At 39.2% G+C, this 19,462-nt stretch overlaps 1 protein-coding gene across 1 annotated transcript in view; it reads left to right on the top strand.

Annotated features, from left to right (window-relative positions):
• The window catches only part of nphp4 (nephronophthisis 4), a gene marked incomplete at both ends in the record, with an annotated part of 214,761 nt that overhangs the window by 33,291 nt on the left and 162,008 nt on the right, over nucleotides 1-19,462 (top strand). The window contains 2 exons of the mRNA XM_080030989.1: nucleotides 12,295-12,444; nucleotides 16,570-16,706. Coding sequence (XP_079887115.1) covers nucleotides 12,295-12,444; nucleotides 16,570-16,706 — 287 coding nt within the window. The remainder of the gene's footprint in view (nucleotides 1-12,294; nucleotides 12,445-16,569; nucleotides 16,707-19,462) is intronic.

The following is a 19,462-nucleotide window of genomic DNA, read 5'->3' as shown; positions in this document are numbered from 1 at the left end:
TATTAGAGTGCTGACTTAAGTATATTAGAGTTATGTCAAGTGGATTGAATACAAAACCATTGCATGTATCTAACCCAGGCAGCTCAACTGGCAACACAAACAGCACAAACCTTTTGAGGAAATGAATATTTTTAAACTCATTCCAGTGTGCACTAGTAGGAGCTGCAGGAAAAAGAATAAAATGGGCAAGGACATGTTGAAGACGAATTAACTGAGAAAATAGGATAACAGCAAGCATTGTGCCGATCTAACGCAGTGTAGATGACACAACGTATCTGGATTCTCTGTCAGGTAGTATCACAAAACAATAGGTCAACTGCCATGTAAGGCCAGTCCAACAGAGGAGGCTACAGGAGAAATAAAAACTGACCCCGCGTTCTGAATCACATACTTTCTACTATTTAGTATGGTAGAAAAAAGATTTAGTATGTCCCGATTCTTGTGGCCAGATTTAGGATGGTTAGAAAGATCCGGATGTCTACTACATCAGGCCAAGGTTTTTAGTGTTGAAAACAGCATCCGATTCTGACCCATAATCCAGTGCGAACCTGAAGCGACATCACATCAACGGAGCCTCCATATGAAAACAAATGGGGATGCGACGGATATTAAAGCAAGAGGCAAGATCAAGGCGAAATGTTATGATGAAATGAATAAGTAAAAGTATGTCCCAATATAATGTCTACTGCATCCCAACTAGATTCTTTTTATCATCGGATGTAGTATGTAGAATAGTTAAAAGAAAGAGTATGTGATTCGGAACGCAGGGACAGCCTCATGCCATTCTCTAGCGAAGATAAGACACAGATGTATAGCAAACAAGAAAATAAAAGTATCCCCATTGACCATCAAGGCTTTAAGTCATCTTCTTCTAGGGCCAGTTTTGGTTATTTTTTAGTTTTACTTTTTAGCTGTACTTCTTTTTAAAAAAGTTGTCCAAATGTCGTCTCCAAACATGTCAGAGTGATTTCTATAGATACATCGAGGAACAAATCTTCTTGAATTATTGAGTTTGCTTTTGAAAACTCAGTGTTGGTTCTAGATATGTCCTCGCTTGGCCTCAAAAACAAAGCTATGAATTACAAAACACTTTTGTGCCCTCACGGTATGAATAACACTGAGCCCAGTGAGAGCATAGAGTTCCTGTCTTGGCTATCATGTCACATGAATATTAGAAAACCCTCTCTCAAACGGACTTTTACGCTCGCTGAATTATTTAACCACAAGCCGGTTGTTTAGCCGAACGTTGCTATTGTGTTAAAGTTTTTTTATTTTTTTTATTTTGCTGTTGCCCTTTTATGGTTAGAACCCTTTTTCTATTTACCTGTATATTATTTTATTCTCATCTAATTTTGACAGGGACACACATCGTCCCTGTATCTGCAGCTTGATGCGAGGCGTTTTGACCGTGAGTTTGTGGAATGAAACATTTCACACACACTGCTGTGAAAGAAGTGCATTTGGGTTAAAGCGGTCATTCATTTCTGATTGTGTGAAAACATTCTGATGAGAAAACATGCCCCAGAGGCTGACATCTTTTTTGCTCTTTATTCATTATATATTCACCATTATTCCGTCTCCCTGCAATTGTTTTTAATGATAGCGTAGGTCAAGAAAGTAATAATATCTTCATTACTTATTGATGTATTTCAAATGAAGTTGAGGTTAAAAAATGTAACTGAATAAAAGTAAATTAATTGAAACTATAAATTGCTGGAAGTAGAATCAGGAAACGTCATCGTTATAAAAAACAACCTGCAAGCTTCGGCAAATATGATTCGTATTGTTATCATTATTGGACTGCACATGTGTGTCACAGATATGGAAAGATAACCGTGTCATGTGGCCATTGAAACAATAAAGCTTTGGGAGGCACTGTGAAGCTAATAAATTACTTATCTCACAAATTTACTATCAAATCGACATGTGTACAAAGGTACACTTTTTCAGTCATCACAGAGGTTATAACCACGTAATCGCTGCACCCATGTCACCAGTGCCCAAGCTGTAATGCCTGTCAGTGGGGGCCATACTCAATATTGGTGAGTGAGTGACATTTGAAAGAGTAATATTGGACATCATGAAATACCCTTCGATTGGTGTTTCGTGTTCAATTGACCAAGTTGCAAACATTTTAACAAAACCCTTCCTATTTTTCAATACCCCCAATTGTGTTTAAACCTGAATACACAGTTTGCAAAGGTGAACTGTGGTTTAATGTTCACTGTCATATGTTTGGATGAGATTGATCAATAACGTTTTGAGAATATATACACTTTATCTATCAAGAATAAATCACATTATCACAATTATTTCATGAGAAGAGGTTTAAAAATATTTTATTCCAATGTTATAGGCGACCGTGTACAAGGAATGTATTCTTTTTTTGCTCGTATTTTACTGGCCAATGCAGTTGAGCAAGGGTGAAACCTTTGTTGGATAAAGCAAAGGTGTTGCTTTTTTGATTTTGTGGGCTGCCCCCTAGCATTGGGATCCCTGCTGTGGCCCCTCAGTGGTCTTGGCCTGTGTTGGTGTACACAGTGTTGTTTGTGTAAAAAAATATCTAAAAAGTGCCTCAGTTTGTCTGGGTCTTGATACATTCAGCTTGGGGACATTGAGAACCCTCTTCTGTGAGGCGCTACTGTGTGATTTGGTAGTGTAGAGAAACCTGAGATCTCTATTGTTCCTCTTGTTGAAAGAACATGTAGGGCCACAGCGGGTTTTTGCTGGTTTCGTATTCTTGTAAAAAAATAAAATAAAAAGAAGGTAATATTGATTGCCAGGCTATTCAGAAGCATAAGCTAGTGTACAGTGGCTTGCAAAAGTATTCATACCCCTTGGAATATTCCACATTTTGTCACATTAAAACCACACACATACATTTATTTTATTGGGAGTGTATGTGATAGACCAACACAATTTTTAGAAATAAAAAACTGAAAAGTGTGGCGTGCAAAAGTATTCAGCCCCCCTGAATCAATACGTTGTAGTATTTAACCTTCTGGAAGGTGAACCTCCACCCCAGTCTCAAGTCTTTTGCAGACCCTAACAGGTTTTTCTGCCCTGTATTTGGCTCCATTCTTCTTCCCATCAACTCTGACCAGCTTCCCTGTCCCTGCTGAAGAACATGACCCCACCACCATGTTTCACAGTAGGGATGGTGTGTTCAGGGTGATGTGCAGTGTTAGTTTTCTACCACACATTGCACTTTGCGTCCTTTTTGGTCCAAACTTGAAGTTTTTGGCCTGAATGCAAAATGCAATGTGTGGAGGAAACTAACACTGCACATCACTATACACACCATCACCACCGTGAAACATGGTGGTGGCAGCATCATGCTGTGGAGATGCTTTTCTTCAACAGGTACAGGGAAGCTGCTCAGAGTTGATGGGAAGATGGATGGAGCCAAATACAGGACAGAAAACCTGTTAGAGTCTGCAAAAGACTTGAGACTGGGGTGGAGGTTCACCTTCCAGAGGGACAACTAGCCTAAAAATACATCCAGATCTACTATGGAATGGTTTAAATCAAAGCATGGCCATGTGTTAGAATGATCCAGTCAAAGTCCATACCTCAATACAATTGATAATCTCTGGAAAGACTTGAAAATTGCTGTTCACAGACGCTCTCCATCCAATCTGATGCTAAATCTGAAGCTCAAGCTATTTTTTTAAAGAAGAATGGGCAAAAATGTCAGTCCGTAGATGGGCAAAGCTGGTAGAGACATACCCCAAATAGATTTGCAGCTGTAATTGCAGCGATAGGTGGTTCTACAAAGCATTGACTCAGGGGGCTGAATACTTTTGTATGCCACACTTTTCAGTTTTTTATTTATAAAAAAAATATAAAACCACGTTTCATTTTCTTATTTTTAAGATTTTTTTTTTTGCATTTTTCATGCTTTTTATTGATAGTGTTTAAGAGACAGAGGTGAAATGGGGCAGAGAGGGGAGTGACATGCAGAGAACGACCGCGGGCCGGAATCGAACCCGTGTCTGCTGCTGGGCCCGTTATAACATTTAGTTATTTCTAAATGTCAAAAATGTCAAGGGGTATAAATACTTTTGCAAGGCACTGTATGTACCCTGTGTCTTTAGTGCCCTACACCTTGATGTGCTTCCAATAAGATCTTTACGACTGTGTATATTGCGTACATACTGAAATGACTTCCCTGGAATAGTAGTATAAGGAGAGCCAGCAAAACCTCTGTCCTATCAATTACACAATGGTGCTTATTTTTCATCCCATGGCCAATTGTATCTCTATCCCTGGGAGGGCACAGGTAGGTCAGCATTCTGTCCGGTGTGTACGCAGTGCAAACTATGGTCTTTGTCTTCGCACTCCACTGAGAATTGCTTGCTGCATCACAACATGCAGCTGAAAAAAGAAACATTTGAATCATTTTTGCAGGGAAAATGTCTTTATTTGGTTTGTCTCACAGTATAATATTAAGACGAATGGTAAGTGAGAGTCTACAATGTGAATTTAACTTGGAGTGGCCACTTGCTGCATCAATATCACATAAATGAATGTACTTGATTTGTGTTTACTGTGTCCAGGCCACATGGGGACAGCCAGGTCCAAATTGGACATTGACTGGACGTTCATACTAGCTCACTGATATTGTAAATGTTGTGTTGGTAGTAACTTATAGCAAATGACAGTTAAAGCTGGGGTATGTGATTCCTGATTGGTCAAAGTTAACATGAGCTGTACACTTTGACCAATCAGAGCGAGGCTCCGATTCTCTGTTCTTATTGGCTGTTGGGACTGTCCATTCACTTTGGCACGACTTTGTTGGTGTAGAGCGTGTCAGGGAGGGACCAAAGAGAACAAGTGGAGCGGTTGAGGTATTTGGATTCGAATCTCTATCCCAATTGCCATTTTCTCCCCAAATCCTCCACCCCGGCTTTAAAGCTTATTTTTTTATTCCCACAAAACAACCAAATAGTATTGATGTGGACCTGTGTGTTTGAATTAAAGTAACATTGAGTACAAACAGTTGTTTACTAAAACTAATTTAGGGAAGACAGTACACATAGACTTGACTTGAAACTATTTAAATGAAAACTAGGGATGTAACGATTCACTCAACTTATGATTTGATTGTATATGTACAATACAACCACTGGGCAGATTACAAAAATGCAAAGTAGTGCAGCTATAAACGAAAAAGAATATGGTTTTTGATAAACACGCATTTTATACGCAATCTATGCGTTTTATTAATTGTGTGGCTAAGATTAAACAGTGTTAAACTATGAAATGCAATTTGGACCAAATGGTGTAGAACAGGGGTTCTCAACCTTCTGCAAGCTGGGCCCCCCCAAAGCTGGGTCATTGCAGTTGGGCCCCCCCACCGCCCCTGACAACACCCCCCCCCCCCCCCCCCCCCACACACACACACACACACCGCCCTACACAGATAGATAGATAGATAGATAGATAGATAGATAGATAGATAGATAGATAGATAGATAGATAGATAGATAGATAGATAGATAGATAGATAGATAGATAGATAGATAGATAGATAGATAGATAGATAGATAGATAGATAGATAATCTATTATTGTTATTATCACAGTGGCGCACCTTTGAGTTGAACATTGGGTTTAGGGTTGGGGTCCGGAAATTTCTTATATTTTAACGTTAAATGCATCATTCTGGTGCACTTTAAAAGCTAATTATGAGATCGTATCAATGAGACACTGAGGAAATGTTTTTTTTAAAAATCTCCTTAGAAGAGAAGAAAATAGTAGCCTAAATAGAAAATACACAGAATAAATTCTACAATAGGTATACCTGTTATGAAAAAGCTTCACAAAACAAAGTCTATGATTAATGGGAAACACTGCTGTCTGACAACCCAGTTCAGAGAATGTTTCAACTATTGAGTCAATCAAGATATTAACTTTAAAAAAGGGACCATTTACATTTAACATTGAGAACACATTAAGCACTGTCCTCTCACAGATTTTTTTTTTTTTTACCATCAAACTCTTGAGTCTGAAATAGTTGGGAAATATAGCCTATAGTTTCAGGTAAGAAATCTTCCCAGCCCTTACACTTTCATTTTTGTCCGTTTTGGGAAGAAGGTTGTCTTTAATATTTGGAAAGTGGCCAGCTTTAGCTCAAAATGCTACCTGCGATTAATGTGCTGTGCAGCCTGAATGCGGAGTTGTGTGTGTCTCAGTGGCGATTCCAGGAAATTTTGACTGGGGGTGGCCAAGGTGGGCCACAGAGCTAGAGTGGGGTGGCCAAGGTGGGCCACAGAGCTAGAGTGGGGTGGCCAAGGTGGGCCACAGAGCTAGAGTGGGGTGGCCATCGCACCCCTGAATGAATAGCATGTGATATGCTGTACAGCCAATTCAAAGATGATTTATAATCCCAAATGCCCAAATCATGTTAGTATCCATTGTAATGTTTGTCAGAAAACTAAACCCCTGAAGGGGGATCTGGGGGCATCCCCCCAGAAGATTTTTTTGTGTTTTTAACATGTAATCTAAGCATTCTGGTGCATTCTGGTGCATTCTGGCGAAGATAATAAATATTATTTCAGTTCAGATGAATAGTAAAATTAGCAAGACAACATAACTTGCTAGCAGCCAGATGCCTAACAACTGGACAGAGGGACGGATGACAACTAGCTTTTGACCAAATATCTTGCTAAAAAAATAAACCTTTATTTATGAAATTCTGCCCTTACTAAGAACATGTTACACTTGCTAACTACAAACTTAAATTTTTTTATTCAGATTTCAAATCTGCTGGGACACGTGCCCATACATGTGCATGGGTGGCACGCATGTCACAAGCACGCCTATGCTGTTTTCAAGACCTTTGCTGAACAGAGACCAGTTCTAGTGGCGACAGTCCTACCATTAATTTAGTAGTTGAAAATTGCAAACTGATCTCATATCAGTGGATTGGAGTGTTTGTGTGATGAACTTGGCAACTACCTATCAAAAAAAGTTAAGAAAGAAAAAAAATACACATCATCTCTGAACTAGGCTACATATCAAGAAAAAAAATTAAATTCCAAAAAAAAAAAAAAAAAATATTAAGATTTTTTTTTTTTTTTTTTTTCATCCCCCTCGCGCCCCCCCGGTAGAGTGTCCGCGCCCCCCCGGGGGTGCGCGCCCCACCGGTTGAGAACCACTGGTGTAGAAGATAAATGGAGAAAACCTGAATGCAGAAATACATTGCAGACAAGTCGGTTATGAACTGCAAAGGGTTAAAAAAAAGCAGTGCAACTAGGGAAGAAAAAAATAGAGCCGTAATGGCAGAGAAGTCAAAAGTCTATTTTTCAGTCCCGGAGTCAGGGTCAAGAGGCAGGAAATGGGAAAATGAGGAAAGATAGAGGAAAGGAAGTTGCCTCTTGGCTTTTTGATAGTCATAAAGTATGGGAGGCCAAAGATGGAGGAGGAAACAATTACCGAAGGAGGCAGCCTAAGCTCCTTGGCTTGATCTAAGCTTCTCTTCTCAAACAACTGGGAGAAAAAGGGGGAAGGAGGAGAGGGAAGAAGAAATGGAATGAGAAGGATGGAGGGCTGCTCTGGGGCTCTCTTACAGGGATGAGAGGACAATCAGATGGTACATTGTGTTCACATTAGCAAATTGTCATTTGAAGGAGCACCACTGTAGCCTGGAAATCCAGACCTGCCACTGGCAAATTTATATTTTTGTTCAGCTTACTGGTCTGGGCACGAACAATTGGAGCTCATTAACTATGTCGAAAAATGTGGAGCTACCAATTAAATAGTACTATCTGATATGGCGGCCATAACCGGATGACTAAAAGTTTAATTTACCAGTTAGCCCCGCTGTTCGCTAAACAAACGGAAGGAAAATTACTGAATAAGTCACCTTGTTTATTGCTCTGATTGGTCGTAGTGCTATCCAATTGCGTGCATTGGTATTTGAAATGCATGCGTTGGTGCTACCCCTTGAGTTTGGCAGGTCTATTGCTCATCGACAGACCCCTACATCGTTGGCTATTTTATTTTATGTAATTTTATGTCTTGTCATTTTTATCCCACATCTCCAAACATTGAATTGTTCAAAAAAAATTTAGTTGTGCTTCGCTTGTGAAGTGATCTCTATAAAGTGCCATGCAGAAGCAGAGATTGTGCTTGGTACCAAACATAGAAACAAATGATTCTTGCAAGTCACCGCTTCAAATCACGTACCTTGTTGGCAGCAAAACATTCTCTCAAAAATCACCCCATTGCTATCCATCTTTCTTTCTTTCTTCTTTTCAACTCAACTGTTCCCAAAACCTCTGTTTGTCTGATGCTAAGCCATTTCTGAGTCCACCCCTCCCCCTCCCCCCATTTCTTTGGTTTCACATCTCTTGCCAAGTTGCTACACAACTGACTCTGAGGTACCACAGCACATTTTGGGGGTAGTTTTCTAATCTATGCACAGCAATCTGACTGAAACCCAGAGCTTGATGCATAATGAATAACAAGAAATAAATGATGAAAAAAAGTTGCAAACACCTGGGCACCATCTGTGTCAAGAAAGTTTTACGTTTGATTCTCTGGCTCCCTTTCTTTCCCTTCATACCCATCCTACTTTTTTTCTGTTTCATGGTAAGAAACACCTTCCCCTTGAAGGCTGCTGTCACCAGTGTAAGCCTTGGTAGAACAAGTTGAAACTGTGCTAAAACCTCAGAGATTTTACCCAAACCATTTGACTTTTTTTTGGCTCTAGAAGAAAGAAGAAAGATTTTTTTTTTGTATTTTATAGAGAGTTAGTTAGTGTTTGGCTGGGGTGAAGCATGAAAGGGAAAGGCGTTAAACACAGGAACTTTTCTCATCTCTTTTACTTCTGAATCCTGTGGTGAGAAGAACAAGCACAATGATACGTTTGTAAAAGCAAAAGGTTTATTTTCAATCAATAGCAAGAAACTCCGCGGAGTGGTCACTAGTTCCAACACATGTAAGTATGTTGCAAGGAGTGACAATTTTTCCTTAAATCGTCACCTATTTAAGGAACATTTACTCCCCAGGGGGGGAGGCGTCTAACAGTGGGTTTGGAGGAGAGACAGACTGAGAGGCAGACAGTTCTAATATACATACATTGTTATTCTAAACATGGGAGGGGTCAGGTTGATCTGACTAGGAGGGACAGGCAAGGGTGGGGGAGGTAGGAGACGGGTAGACAGGTAAGCTGGGTGGGGGAAAGGAGGGGGAGACAGGTTGGGAGGCAGACAGGTTTGAGGTATACATCATATTTTAATCATGGGTGGGGCAGGCTGACCCAGAACAACAGGAGGCTGTCTGCAGGAACATTGTCCTCTTGTCTGTATAGTATAGTATAGTCAGGCTGGCTAATCTCTCTCCACAATCCCCTTCCATTAACTTTGAAGATAAAGGCCCTGGCTCTGCCATTAAAATGGATGAAAATCCGTCTACAGCATGAAATGGACATTCTGCCCATCCCTACTGCCAACACATCAGCTTGACATATCTGCTGTTGTTTTATATGTTTGAATAATAACTCTTTTGTCGGCATAAATGTCGACTCTTCCTCAAGTCCAGAAGATAGCATTTATTTCAAATAAATAAACACCAAATCTACATTCATTTCAGTCATGCTGATCCGCTGATCTGCTAATGATGCATTTGTTATTTTGCTGCTTTTATTTTTTTTCTCAGTAGAATGATTAAAAAAATTGATTTACGTCTGCGGTTCTTAGAAATAACATAGCAGCATAAAATAGATTTGTGATGGATTTACCAATTTTGGATTGAATTGTACTTCATTTCCGACATCATTTCATTTATTCATTTAAACAGAAATCATTCACCACCACCCACCGCGATGAGTGAGTGAGTCCATTCACCCAGTGGCAATATCTGAACAAATCATTTTCTTCCATAACCAAAGCCGGAAATTATATTTATACTCCAGGTGATGTTCTTTACAAATAAAACCTTAGATAGTTATTATGACAGACGTGACACTTCAAATATAAACATACATATTTTTTTCCACACAACTTGAAGAAAAAGGATGGTAGGTTTCTATAGCTGCTCTCTTTGGTGGCTCATAACTTATCTAGACATGAGCCACAAAATAGAGCAGATTTATAACAATGGTAGATAGTTAATAGCTTAATAATTGAATCAGTTCATCTGGGAGGTAATCCGAGATACCGACGAGGCTGAAATAGGCTATAGACTATACACAGTGCATGGGCAACTGAGGGCAGCCCCATTTTAAAATATTTTTAAATAAACTCAATACACACTGTGCATGCCATGGACTTGAACGTGACGTGATCAGTTAATCTCGGATTACCTCCCAGATAAACTGATTCAATTATTAAGCTATTAACTATCTACCATTGTTATAAATCCTTAACAAACTGCTAACAAACACTTAACAAATCATTAATAATCATTAATTAAGAGTTTACTAATGATCTATTAACAAGTTACAACGGATAGTTATTATAAAGTGTTACCGATTAATGAGAAGGGTATGAATCATTTTGGACATGCCACTTTTTGTTCAAATGTAAATAATAATATAATATTATTTTTCCACAATGATGCTTGTACATCGTATTATTATCTTCTGGGAGAAGCCTGTGTCGTTTTCAATTAAGAAAAAACTACCTGGTTGAATAAACGTAACTTGAAGTCAAAATTTGCCAGGGGTATGATGAATAATTTGGGGGTTGAGTGTATAACATCACACTACTTCTACCTTTGCATCTCAGAGACAACAGTCCTAATTCAACAGCTTGTGAACATGTCAAGAGAACATAATTGAACCTACATACGTTCTCCAATTTTTTGTTGTGCAAACTGTTAAGCCTCTCTTGCGTCTGTCCCCTTCCTTAAGTTTTCCAATTTCCCTAAAATTGAAGAGCAACAAGCAATTTATTTATCAGCCTAACAATGTAAATAGGCTTTTCAGACAGCGAGGGGTTGCCCTAACCTGCGATTGTATCACGGTGAAAACAGTGTTATATTAGAGGATAAATTAGATTTAATGGAAATTGCTTGTAACATGACAAGTTTAATAAAGTTTGGCCGACTTACATCATTACGATTGTTTATTGACCCAGACGGAATCAAATATTTGATTCATTAAAATGTGTATTGACTTTGGTGAAAGTTGTAGGCCTATGGGTAATATGTGAAACTTGTGAAATGAGCTCCCAAATCCTTTTCATTTCTGTTGTCGGTTATTGTCACGGTCACACCATGAGCTGCAGTGGCAAGCTGAGAAAAACCTCAACAATCTTGCTATTCCTGAAACAAAAGTGTGTCTGTATTACATCATATAGATTAAGGTGCTTAAAAAATGTACTATTTTAGTGCAGAACAATTAGAATATATTAAATTATACTGTAAAGGTGTTTATGATATTACGAGGTTAACAAGTCCATTTGTTTAGATCCCTCCCTCTGTTCCTTCAAAATGCTGTACTTTTGTCACACTTTAATTCTAGAAGTATACAGGAAGAAAACTTCAACCTCCTATTAAAACCCTTTGTTTACCATGATATTTACTAACCAAAAAGCATCCCAGTGCTTACATGCTGTCAGTTATCACCACCTTTTTTCCCCGCTCTAACGACAAACCTTCATATAGCTCATTGTCATGTTGTTGAAACAGCCTATGGAAGTGAATGGGAGCGTCCTGTATTGATTTCCCACTGATGCCGTTGATGGCGCAATCATTAACCCTGTCAGAGTGAAAGATAGTGATGGCGCTCACGCTTGAAGGAAACAAGGAACCCAACATACGCAGCGTATCATACACCGCTTCGCACCGTTTTCCAAATGGGTCGTGCTTTGCTTTGTGTCGGTGGCAGCCAGGAATTGTCGGGGACCGTCACTTGTCAGCGGATGACCTAACATGACAGACGACAATGTCTACCTCATTGCTCATAGCCTGTGTGCCTCATCTACGCCCGCCGCGTTTTTCCAAGTTGAATTGTTGTCATTTCAGTTTGAGCCCTTGGAAAACGATGCTCGCAATGTAATGGAACATTGCACCTAGGTCACCAACACCTAAATGGAATATTGAAAAATGGAAGTGTCTGCGTATAGGGGTGTCACATTGTCAGGTGACTCATTGCTCCCGGGGAAAAATTAGAGTGTGACGCATCAAGGTGCTAGACCGTGCGTTTCTTTGTGTGGGTTGAGGGGGATGATGCTGGGGTGACATATCACACATGGGCTCGTTTGTATTCAGCGTAGCAGCAGGTGAAATAGTAAAAACAGATTTGTTTTGCACAAATGTGTTATACTGTATGTATTTTTTGCAGACAGCAGCCTCCTGAAGGTTATCGATGGCGCACGTTTGGACTGTGTGATCAAAAATCACCCTGCCATGGATTCCGTGATGCACCTCCTTCCAGAGAATGTCTTAGTGTCTGGAGATGTGGACATTCCTGGGCTTGCAGTGTCTCCGACAGGTAAACTTCAAATGACTGGGAAGCTTTTGGCTCAAATAATAAGTAACAGCCCCCCCACACACACACAAACAAATACACTTTTTTTTTTTTTTTTTAGCATTTTCAAGCTTTATTAGACAGTACATTAGAGTTGAAATGGGGAGACAGAGAGAGAGGGGGGATGACCTGCAGTAAAGGTCCACCACGGGTCGGATTTGAACCCGTGACCACTGCAACGAAGGCCTGAGCCAATATGGTACGCGCTCTATCCACTATGCCACCGGAGCGCCCCAACAAATACACTTTTAATATGTTTAAGGATCTTCAACTCCAAAGTTCTGTGAATGGCCTCAGTTTAAAAGTTGACTTTATGGTGCTACAATGAATCAACCTCTCCATTAATGTGAAAATAGGCCTGTCCATTTTGCCTCCATTTCTCTGCCTTTTTCAGCGCAAATTGTGTCTTGAATTCAACAAACATAGAGGTCAAATAAACTCAACCCTAAATTATTCAAAATATGACATTGCTTCAAGACATATCCGTTGTAACCTTACACATTTCAGCAGTAACTAGCTTGCCTCACTCAAGCTGTCAAAACAATACACATGGCATCAATCATGGAACTTAATGGTTGTCCTTTTCTGGAAACTTAGTTCCTCCCAAAGTCTGCAGTCCTTAAGAAAAAAGTACATTTTCTAAAAGGGGGAATGTAATGAAGCCTGACAGTGCAGAGCTATAATCATTGGGAGTCAGTGGGAGGTATAGTAGCTAGCTAATCCTTTTCATGTTCTGGGGCTGTAAGCAGCAGCGACCTAAGCTGCCCTTTAAGAACCACAGCCACCGGTTTGATATTCACGCCACATTCAGAAAACAGTCCAACAACTCTGCACTCCAGAGAAGAGGGGTTGCAATAAAAACGCTTGATGGCTACATTACTCTTGAGCGAGACTACAATCACACTGGCTATTTCCCCTTTGTTGTGTCTGAAAGGGGTGATTGTGGGACTTCACAGACCATCGCGCATCGTCCATTAGTTTGGAGATGTCCTCATTCAATCGATCCTGATTGAATTTTAACGCCAAATATATCCACATGGAAACAATTATTTTTGTCAAGATTATTTGACACATGCACTGGTATCTCTCTCTGTGGGACAAATATCCCGGTGATTGGCATCAAGCCACTTACCATAAATCAATAGAGCTGTCTCACAGAAAAAGTTCAAATATATTCATAATCAATGAGATGTTGTTGACTGTATAAATATTTGCTGCCAAAAGAAAGGGCTACATTTCCTCATCCAGCTCATGGATATCTCCATGACGGAGTATTACAATAATTGATTGAATACTTTATGAAATGTATTTTTGTTGGAAGAAATATCAGCTGGATTTTGGTGAGCAAAATCGTATCAATGGTGACACTTCTGAAGAAGACTGCAGGAAGTTAAGCATTCGAAACATGTCAAGATACTAAACTAAATAAATAATAATCTAAAATACTAGTCTGTATACAAGAACATTCAAGTTCATTTTCCACGTTAGATTCGGACTGCACTGATAACCTCAATAAAATATTCAGGCTGAGACACGACTTGCAGTTGCAAACACGTAGGCTATCCTGAAACAAGCACAAAACTGTCAACTTTATGATGCCCGTGTTTACATGCATAGGGATGTACGTGACGCATCCCTACAGCTGACTGAGTGGCAGAGTCACACATCGGGACACCAATCCTCCCTTTTAAGAGCCGTCACAATATTCTTGTACTTCTTTTAGCAAACAGATACAAGGGGGGTATTTCTTAAACAAATTTCCATCCGTATTTTTGGCGGTTGGTTCAGTTAATACTACAACAACTGCTCATAATTTCTGCTTTTCTACTTGGCTCCGGAGTCGGCTTTCTGCCCCTTTTGTATGACGCTCCCGCCCACGTTCAGGAGGTTCTATTTTGCAGTGGAAAACGAACCGTGCTGCTACCAAACCAAGTTGAGCTAAGTCAAGTTGAGTCTAATGGAGTAAAAGCGCCATTATACACATCCCCTATTCTTTCACTCAACCCACTGCCTGTGCTGAAGCCTTGTTAAGATAGCAGTTCAGACAAGCACGCCTCTAAACCAGCTACTCGGCTGTCCATTAAGGCTGGGAGATTTAACTTTCTATAAAGGCGCTCCACGTCGACAGCCCATGAAAGAGACACTTCAGGTTGCTGAAGTGAGTCTCGGGAAAGCATTGAGAGATGGCCGGGCTGCTCATTTACGTCTGTCCTCTTAGTAAATACCCTGCTCAATAGCCCCTGACAGTAATTGGTGACGGGCTTAGTAAATATCCCCTTAAAACAATCTACAGCCACTCTAGAGGCTCTGTGAGGCTTAGGGGTTCATTGTAAAGTAAAACCAAACTGCACTAAGGTAACCCAAAGTATTGGACACATTTAAAAAGTTTGGCCTGATGGTGCTGCTAGAATAAAAAAAAGTCAAAGGATTCCCAAAGTCCAATACTGCATTGTAATCCGGACAGTTTAAAGGTTGAGACATTTCACTCACTGAATGTCAAACTGCTGGGGGAACAGAGGGGAAACATCAGGGGATCACAAACGTTTACAGGATTCATCGAGTGTGAACTGTGAATATATTTTATATTAGTTATTTGGTACATATTTTTTGGCAGTATGGATAGCTTTACTATATTCAGGAAAATCATTCCAATAGTTGTTGTCGGCGACCAGCCGAGCCAGCAGCTATTATGGTTTATATCATAAATAAGTAAGTAAGTAAGTATAAGTAAAGGTTTTAGGTTAAACATAGATTCTAGGAGTATGTAGCTTTTGAAATGGGGTGACTCCAGAGTCCAGGGTGAGGCAGACATGTAAATAAGTAAAGCTGCCATGAAACATTAGTGTTTCTGGAACACAACCCGTTACCACTAAGTTAAAAACAGCTGATAAGGTAATATGCAGAAGTTTAGCCCACTTTCTAACATCTTTCTAACACACGCACACACGCACGCACGCATGCACGCATCGTTATAACATTGTAGCACACCATGCATTTTCCACTTGAACTCTTTTAGGTTTCTAGAACTTCTGGGATGCCATGATAAATTTAAGGTAATGCCAAGGAACTCTTTTAAATGGGTCACAAATATATCATATAAGGGAATACATTTCACAACCTGTTTCACACATTTATTTACACTGGATGGTGGTGTTTAGTCAACAGAACAGCCTCTTTCTGAGCTGAAAACACCACAGGAAGAGGAATCCCATTGTAGACCAGGAAGTGTTGTAGCGATGATATAACTATGTAAATGTCATTGATGGATAGATAGATGGATAGATGGTTGATAGATAGATATATATTTGATATATGATAGATAGATAGATAGATAGATAGATAGATAGATAGATAGATAGATAGATAGATAGATAGATAGATAGATAGATAGATAGATAGGTTGATATAGACATTTAATTATTTTTTATTTTATTTTTTATTATTATTCTTTCGGACAATTCCACACAATACACAATTATCTCTTTCACATCATACATCTTAATTTGTGTTGTCCGAAGGGTGACGGAAGAAGCCTAAGGCTTATCGAGTCCCGCCCCCAAATTATATATATATAGATAGATATATAGATAGATTGATATAAATATTTGATAGATAGATAGATAGATAGATAGATAGATAGATAGATAGATAGATAGATAGATAGATAGATAGATAGATAGGTTGATATAGACATTTAATGATATATATATAGATAGATATATAGATAGATTGATATAGATAGATAGATAGATAGATAGATAGATAGATATAGGTATTTGATTGATTGATTGATAGATAGATAGATAGATAGATAGATAGATATTTGATTAATAGATAGATATTTGATAAATAGATATTTTATTGATAGATCTATAGATAGATAATTTATAAATGGATAGATAGTTGATTGATAGATAGATATCTGATAGATAGCTATTGTATTGATAGATAGATATATATTATAGATATATAGATATTTGATTGATAGATAGATATTTGATAGACACATAGATATATATTTGATAGATAGATATATTTGATAGATAGATTGTATCCGGTGTGTTGATGCCTTGTTGGTCCTGTCACCAGGAGATGGTCTGCTGAGGCCTCAGCTGCTGGAGATGCTGCCCTTCACTCTGAACAGACTGACCGTCTCCCTGCAGCCGTCCCTGGACAAGTTTGAGAGCCAGCTGCTGCAGCTGATCAATGCTGACTGCCATAACACAGTAAGGCCAGGCTTCAACACAGCACACACAGCCTCAATAGCTCATTCACATTAGATACAGTTAGAGACCATAATATGGATGTAGTATCCGTGCTGACCTCAGTTATTCACACGGCATCCAATAATCCTGATTTATGCGCGTCGCCATCTTGTGAGATTTTTACTCTGCCTCACTTGGGGGGAGGGAGATACGCCCATCGAGCTGAGGTATACCTCCGAGGCAGAGTGAGGGACAGCGGGCGGCCTGTCTAACAAGTGAGTCAAAGAAAAATTGCTCAGTCTTGGTTATACCCTCAGTGGCCACCGGAAGGTACTACAATTTTGGTCACTTCCTTATTGGATGCTGGTAAAAATCGCTGAGGTTGGGGCTTGTTAGAGACCTACTTCACCGGTGGGAATATGAAGGTGTATTGAACTCTATAAATGTGCAAACATTTTAGAGATTGGTTCATCCTAGCCTGAGAACAGGCAGAAAGAGTGTTTTATGGTCTCACTGTCTAACCCTACATCTGCCTACATGTGCCATCACACGCAGGGTTAGGAAGAAAAACCTCATTCATTATATTATAATAGTGATTTTATAACGATAGATCGCCGGTTCCGTATGGGTGAAGTATTCCTTTAAGAAAGTTTGACAAAAAGTGGTGTGCAACCAAGTGTAATTCTCTTTTGATCCATGTTTTCATACAGTGGGTCTGAAGTCTGTGCGCCTAAAAATTTGAAAAATCAATTACGGATACAGGGTCAAGGAAAACATTGACACATACACACTCATAAAGTATGTTTTCTCTGCTATCTTTATCCTATCTTCTTTAAAGATATAGTGTGTAACCTTTTTATATAAATTAATGTCAATTACATTCAAGCCTTTGCCATGATGCCATGAGTTGACACAAAGTTGATTATCAGCTCCACCGAACTCTCTCTTCATCTCTCAGTATGGCAGTGTTCACAAACTGGTGTAGCCAACATTGTTGATACTAATGATAAGAAAAAAAAAACCTGGACGTACTACAGCAGAAGGTATAAAATCCATGCGCGATCACAGAAGGCTTGCCTCAGAATTCCTCATGAGGGCGGCAGAAGTTACACGCCATAGCTTTAAATGCATATGATGTTCTAACAAGGACAAATAAATCATCTTACAGTTTTGAGATATAATTGAACATCCATTCACTACTCAGCAGCATTTCATCCTTCTGAGCTATAGCGGGTTCACTATACTCCTTAAATTAAAGATGGCCACGATGGCCTTGACACACCTCTGCCAACATTATTTTCTCCAGCCCCGAGGCTTTTCCTTTATCTCACTTTCCCCTTTCTTTAGTGTGCAAGGCAAGCACAAGCCCCGTTACAGCTGCCACTGCAATTTAAGGCACATCACCTCCCAAACTAAATGGAGCCTATCTATTCTCTTCCCCTTTTTCTCGTCTAGCGAAACCCAGGTAGTTAACCGTATTTGACAGGCGCAGCAATTATTTGTTCAGTGGCTTTACACGGGCCCTATCTGTTCACTTCAGCCTAAGTGAGATGTCTTTTGTACGCATGAGAATTGATATGACAATGCTGTCACTGTATCTCTCTGCCTCTGCTCTTTGATACGGCAGGGCGGAATCTTTAACTCAGACACAGGGAAACCTGCTCTAGACTTTATTAAGTGGAGAAAATGGTAGGCATATAAGTGCCTCTACCTTTATAATGTTAGACGAAGTTTGCCCGGGTGGAATAACTGGCTAAACATGTGTTTTACAGGACTGCATATGGCTTTTAGATTAGGTCTTTATATCTGCATGGGAAGCCCATTTCGTAAAAGAGTGGTTTAATGTTTCCACTGTGCTGTAGAGTTAACAATGTGAGAAAAATAAATAAATAAAAAATATTTTGCAATTATGATGCAGTCGTTCAATTTGAGAATGGTGTGGACAAGAACAATTTATGAGTTTACATTTTTCATATTTAATTCATTTTAATCTCTTATGTGAAAACAAACCATAACTTGAAAATATGTCTGCCATTCGGAAGAATTGTATGTGTTAAAACAGAAATTGTAATATGAGAACATGAAACAAGAATAAAAACACAACCCTTAAAAACAATGTATAGTTTTCTAGCAGTGGTAAAGATCCAGCACAGAACTAACTATGACTAATACCAAACCACTCAAATAATCACAGAAATAGCTTTTAAAAAAGAAAATACATAATTTAACATAATTTACTCATTACAACATTCCAAAAGTAATTAGAAAAACTAAATAATTGTGTCACTTTATGCTTTTTGTATCTGGCAAGAAACCTCCATAGTATACAGCTGGCCATTGGATGATAAACAGTTTAATATTTTAGCTGCAGTCTTGTCCACTCAAAATAAAGTAAAAGCGGTCCTTTCGAGTTTTCTTGACGAGGTTATGTTAACTTTCAGTATAATGTGAAGTCTAACAAATGTGTTGTGTGTTTTTCCTTCCTCAATTAATCAAATATTTTCAATCCAGCATTGTTTACATCCATGTGAACTAGCTTGCAGTATTCTTCCTCCCTACCTTGGCCTGCACACAGCAGCATAGCATCACGCCTTGTTACCACTGCCTCTGTAAGTCAGTTGATCAGTGTGACACCATTGGCTGGACCCATTCATATAGAAACAGCTCATTACCAGAGGGCTTAAACTCCACAGGGAACCTTTTTGATAAAAAAGATAAAGAGAATAGCCGAATGAAAGTGCTTCCATAACTACACCAAATAATGGAATAAAAAAAAG

The sequence above is a fragment of the Ammodytes marinus genome (genome assembly GCF_949987685.1).
Source record: "Ammodytes marinus genome assembly, chromosome: 7".
In the NCBI taxonomy this organism is placed as follows: Eukaryota; Metazoa; Chordata; class Actinopteri; order Uranoscopiformes; family Ammodytidae; genus Ammodytes; species Ammodytes marinus.
The sequence above is the reverse complement of the archived record's forward strand: the minus strand, read 5'-3'. Positions and strand labels throughout refer to the sequence as shown.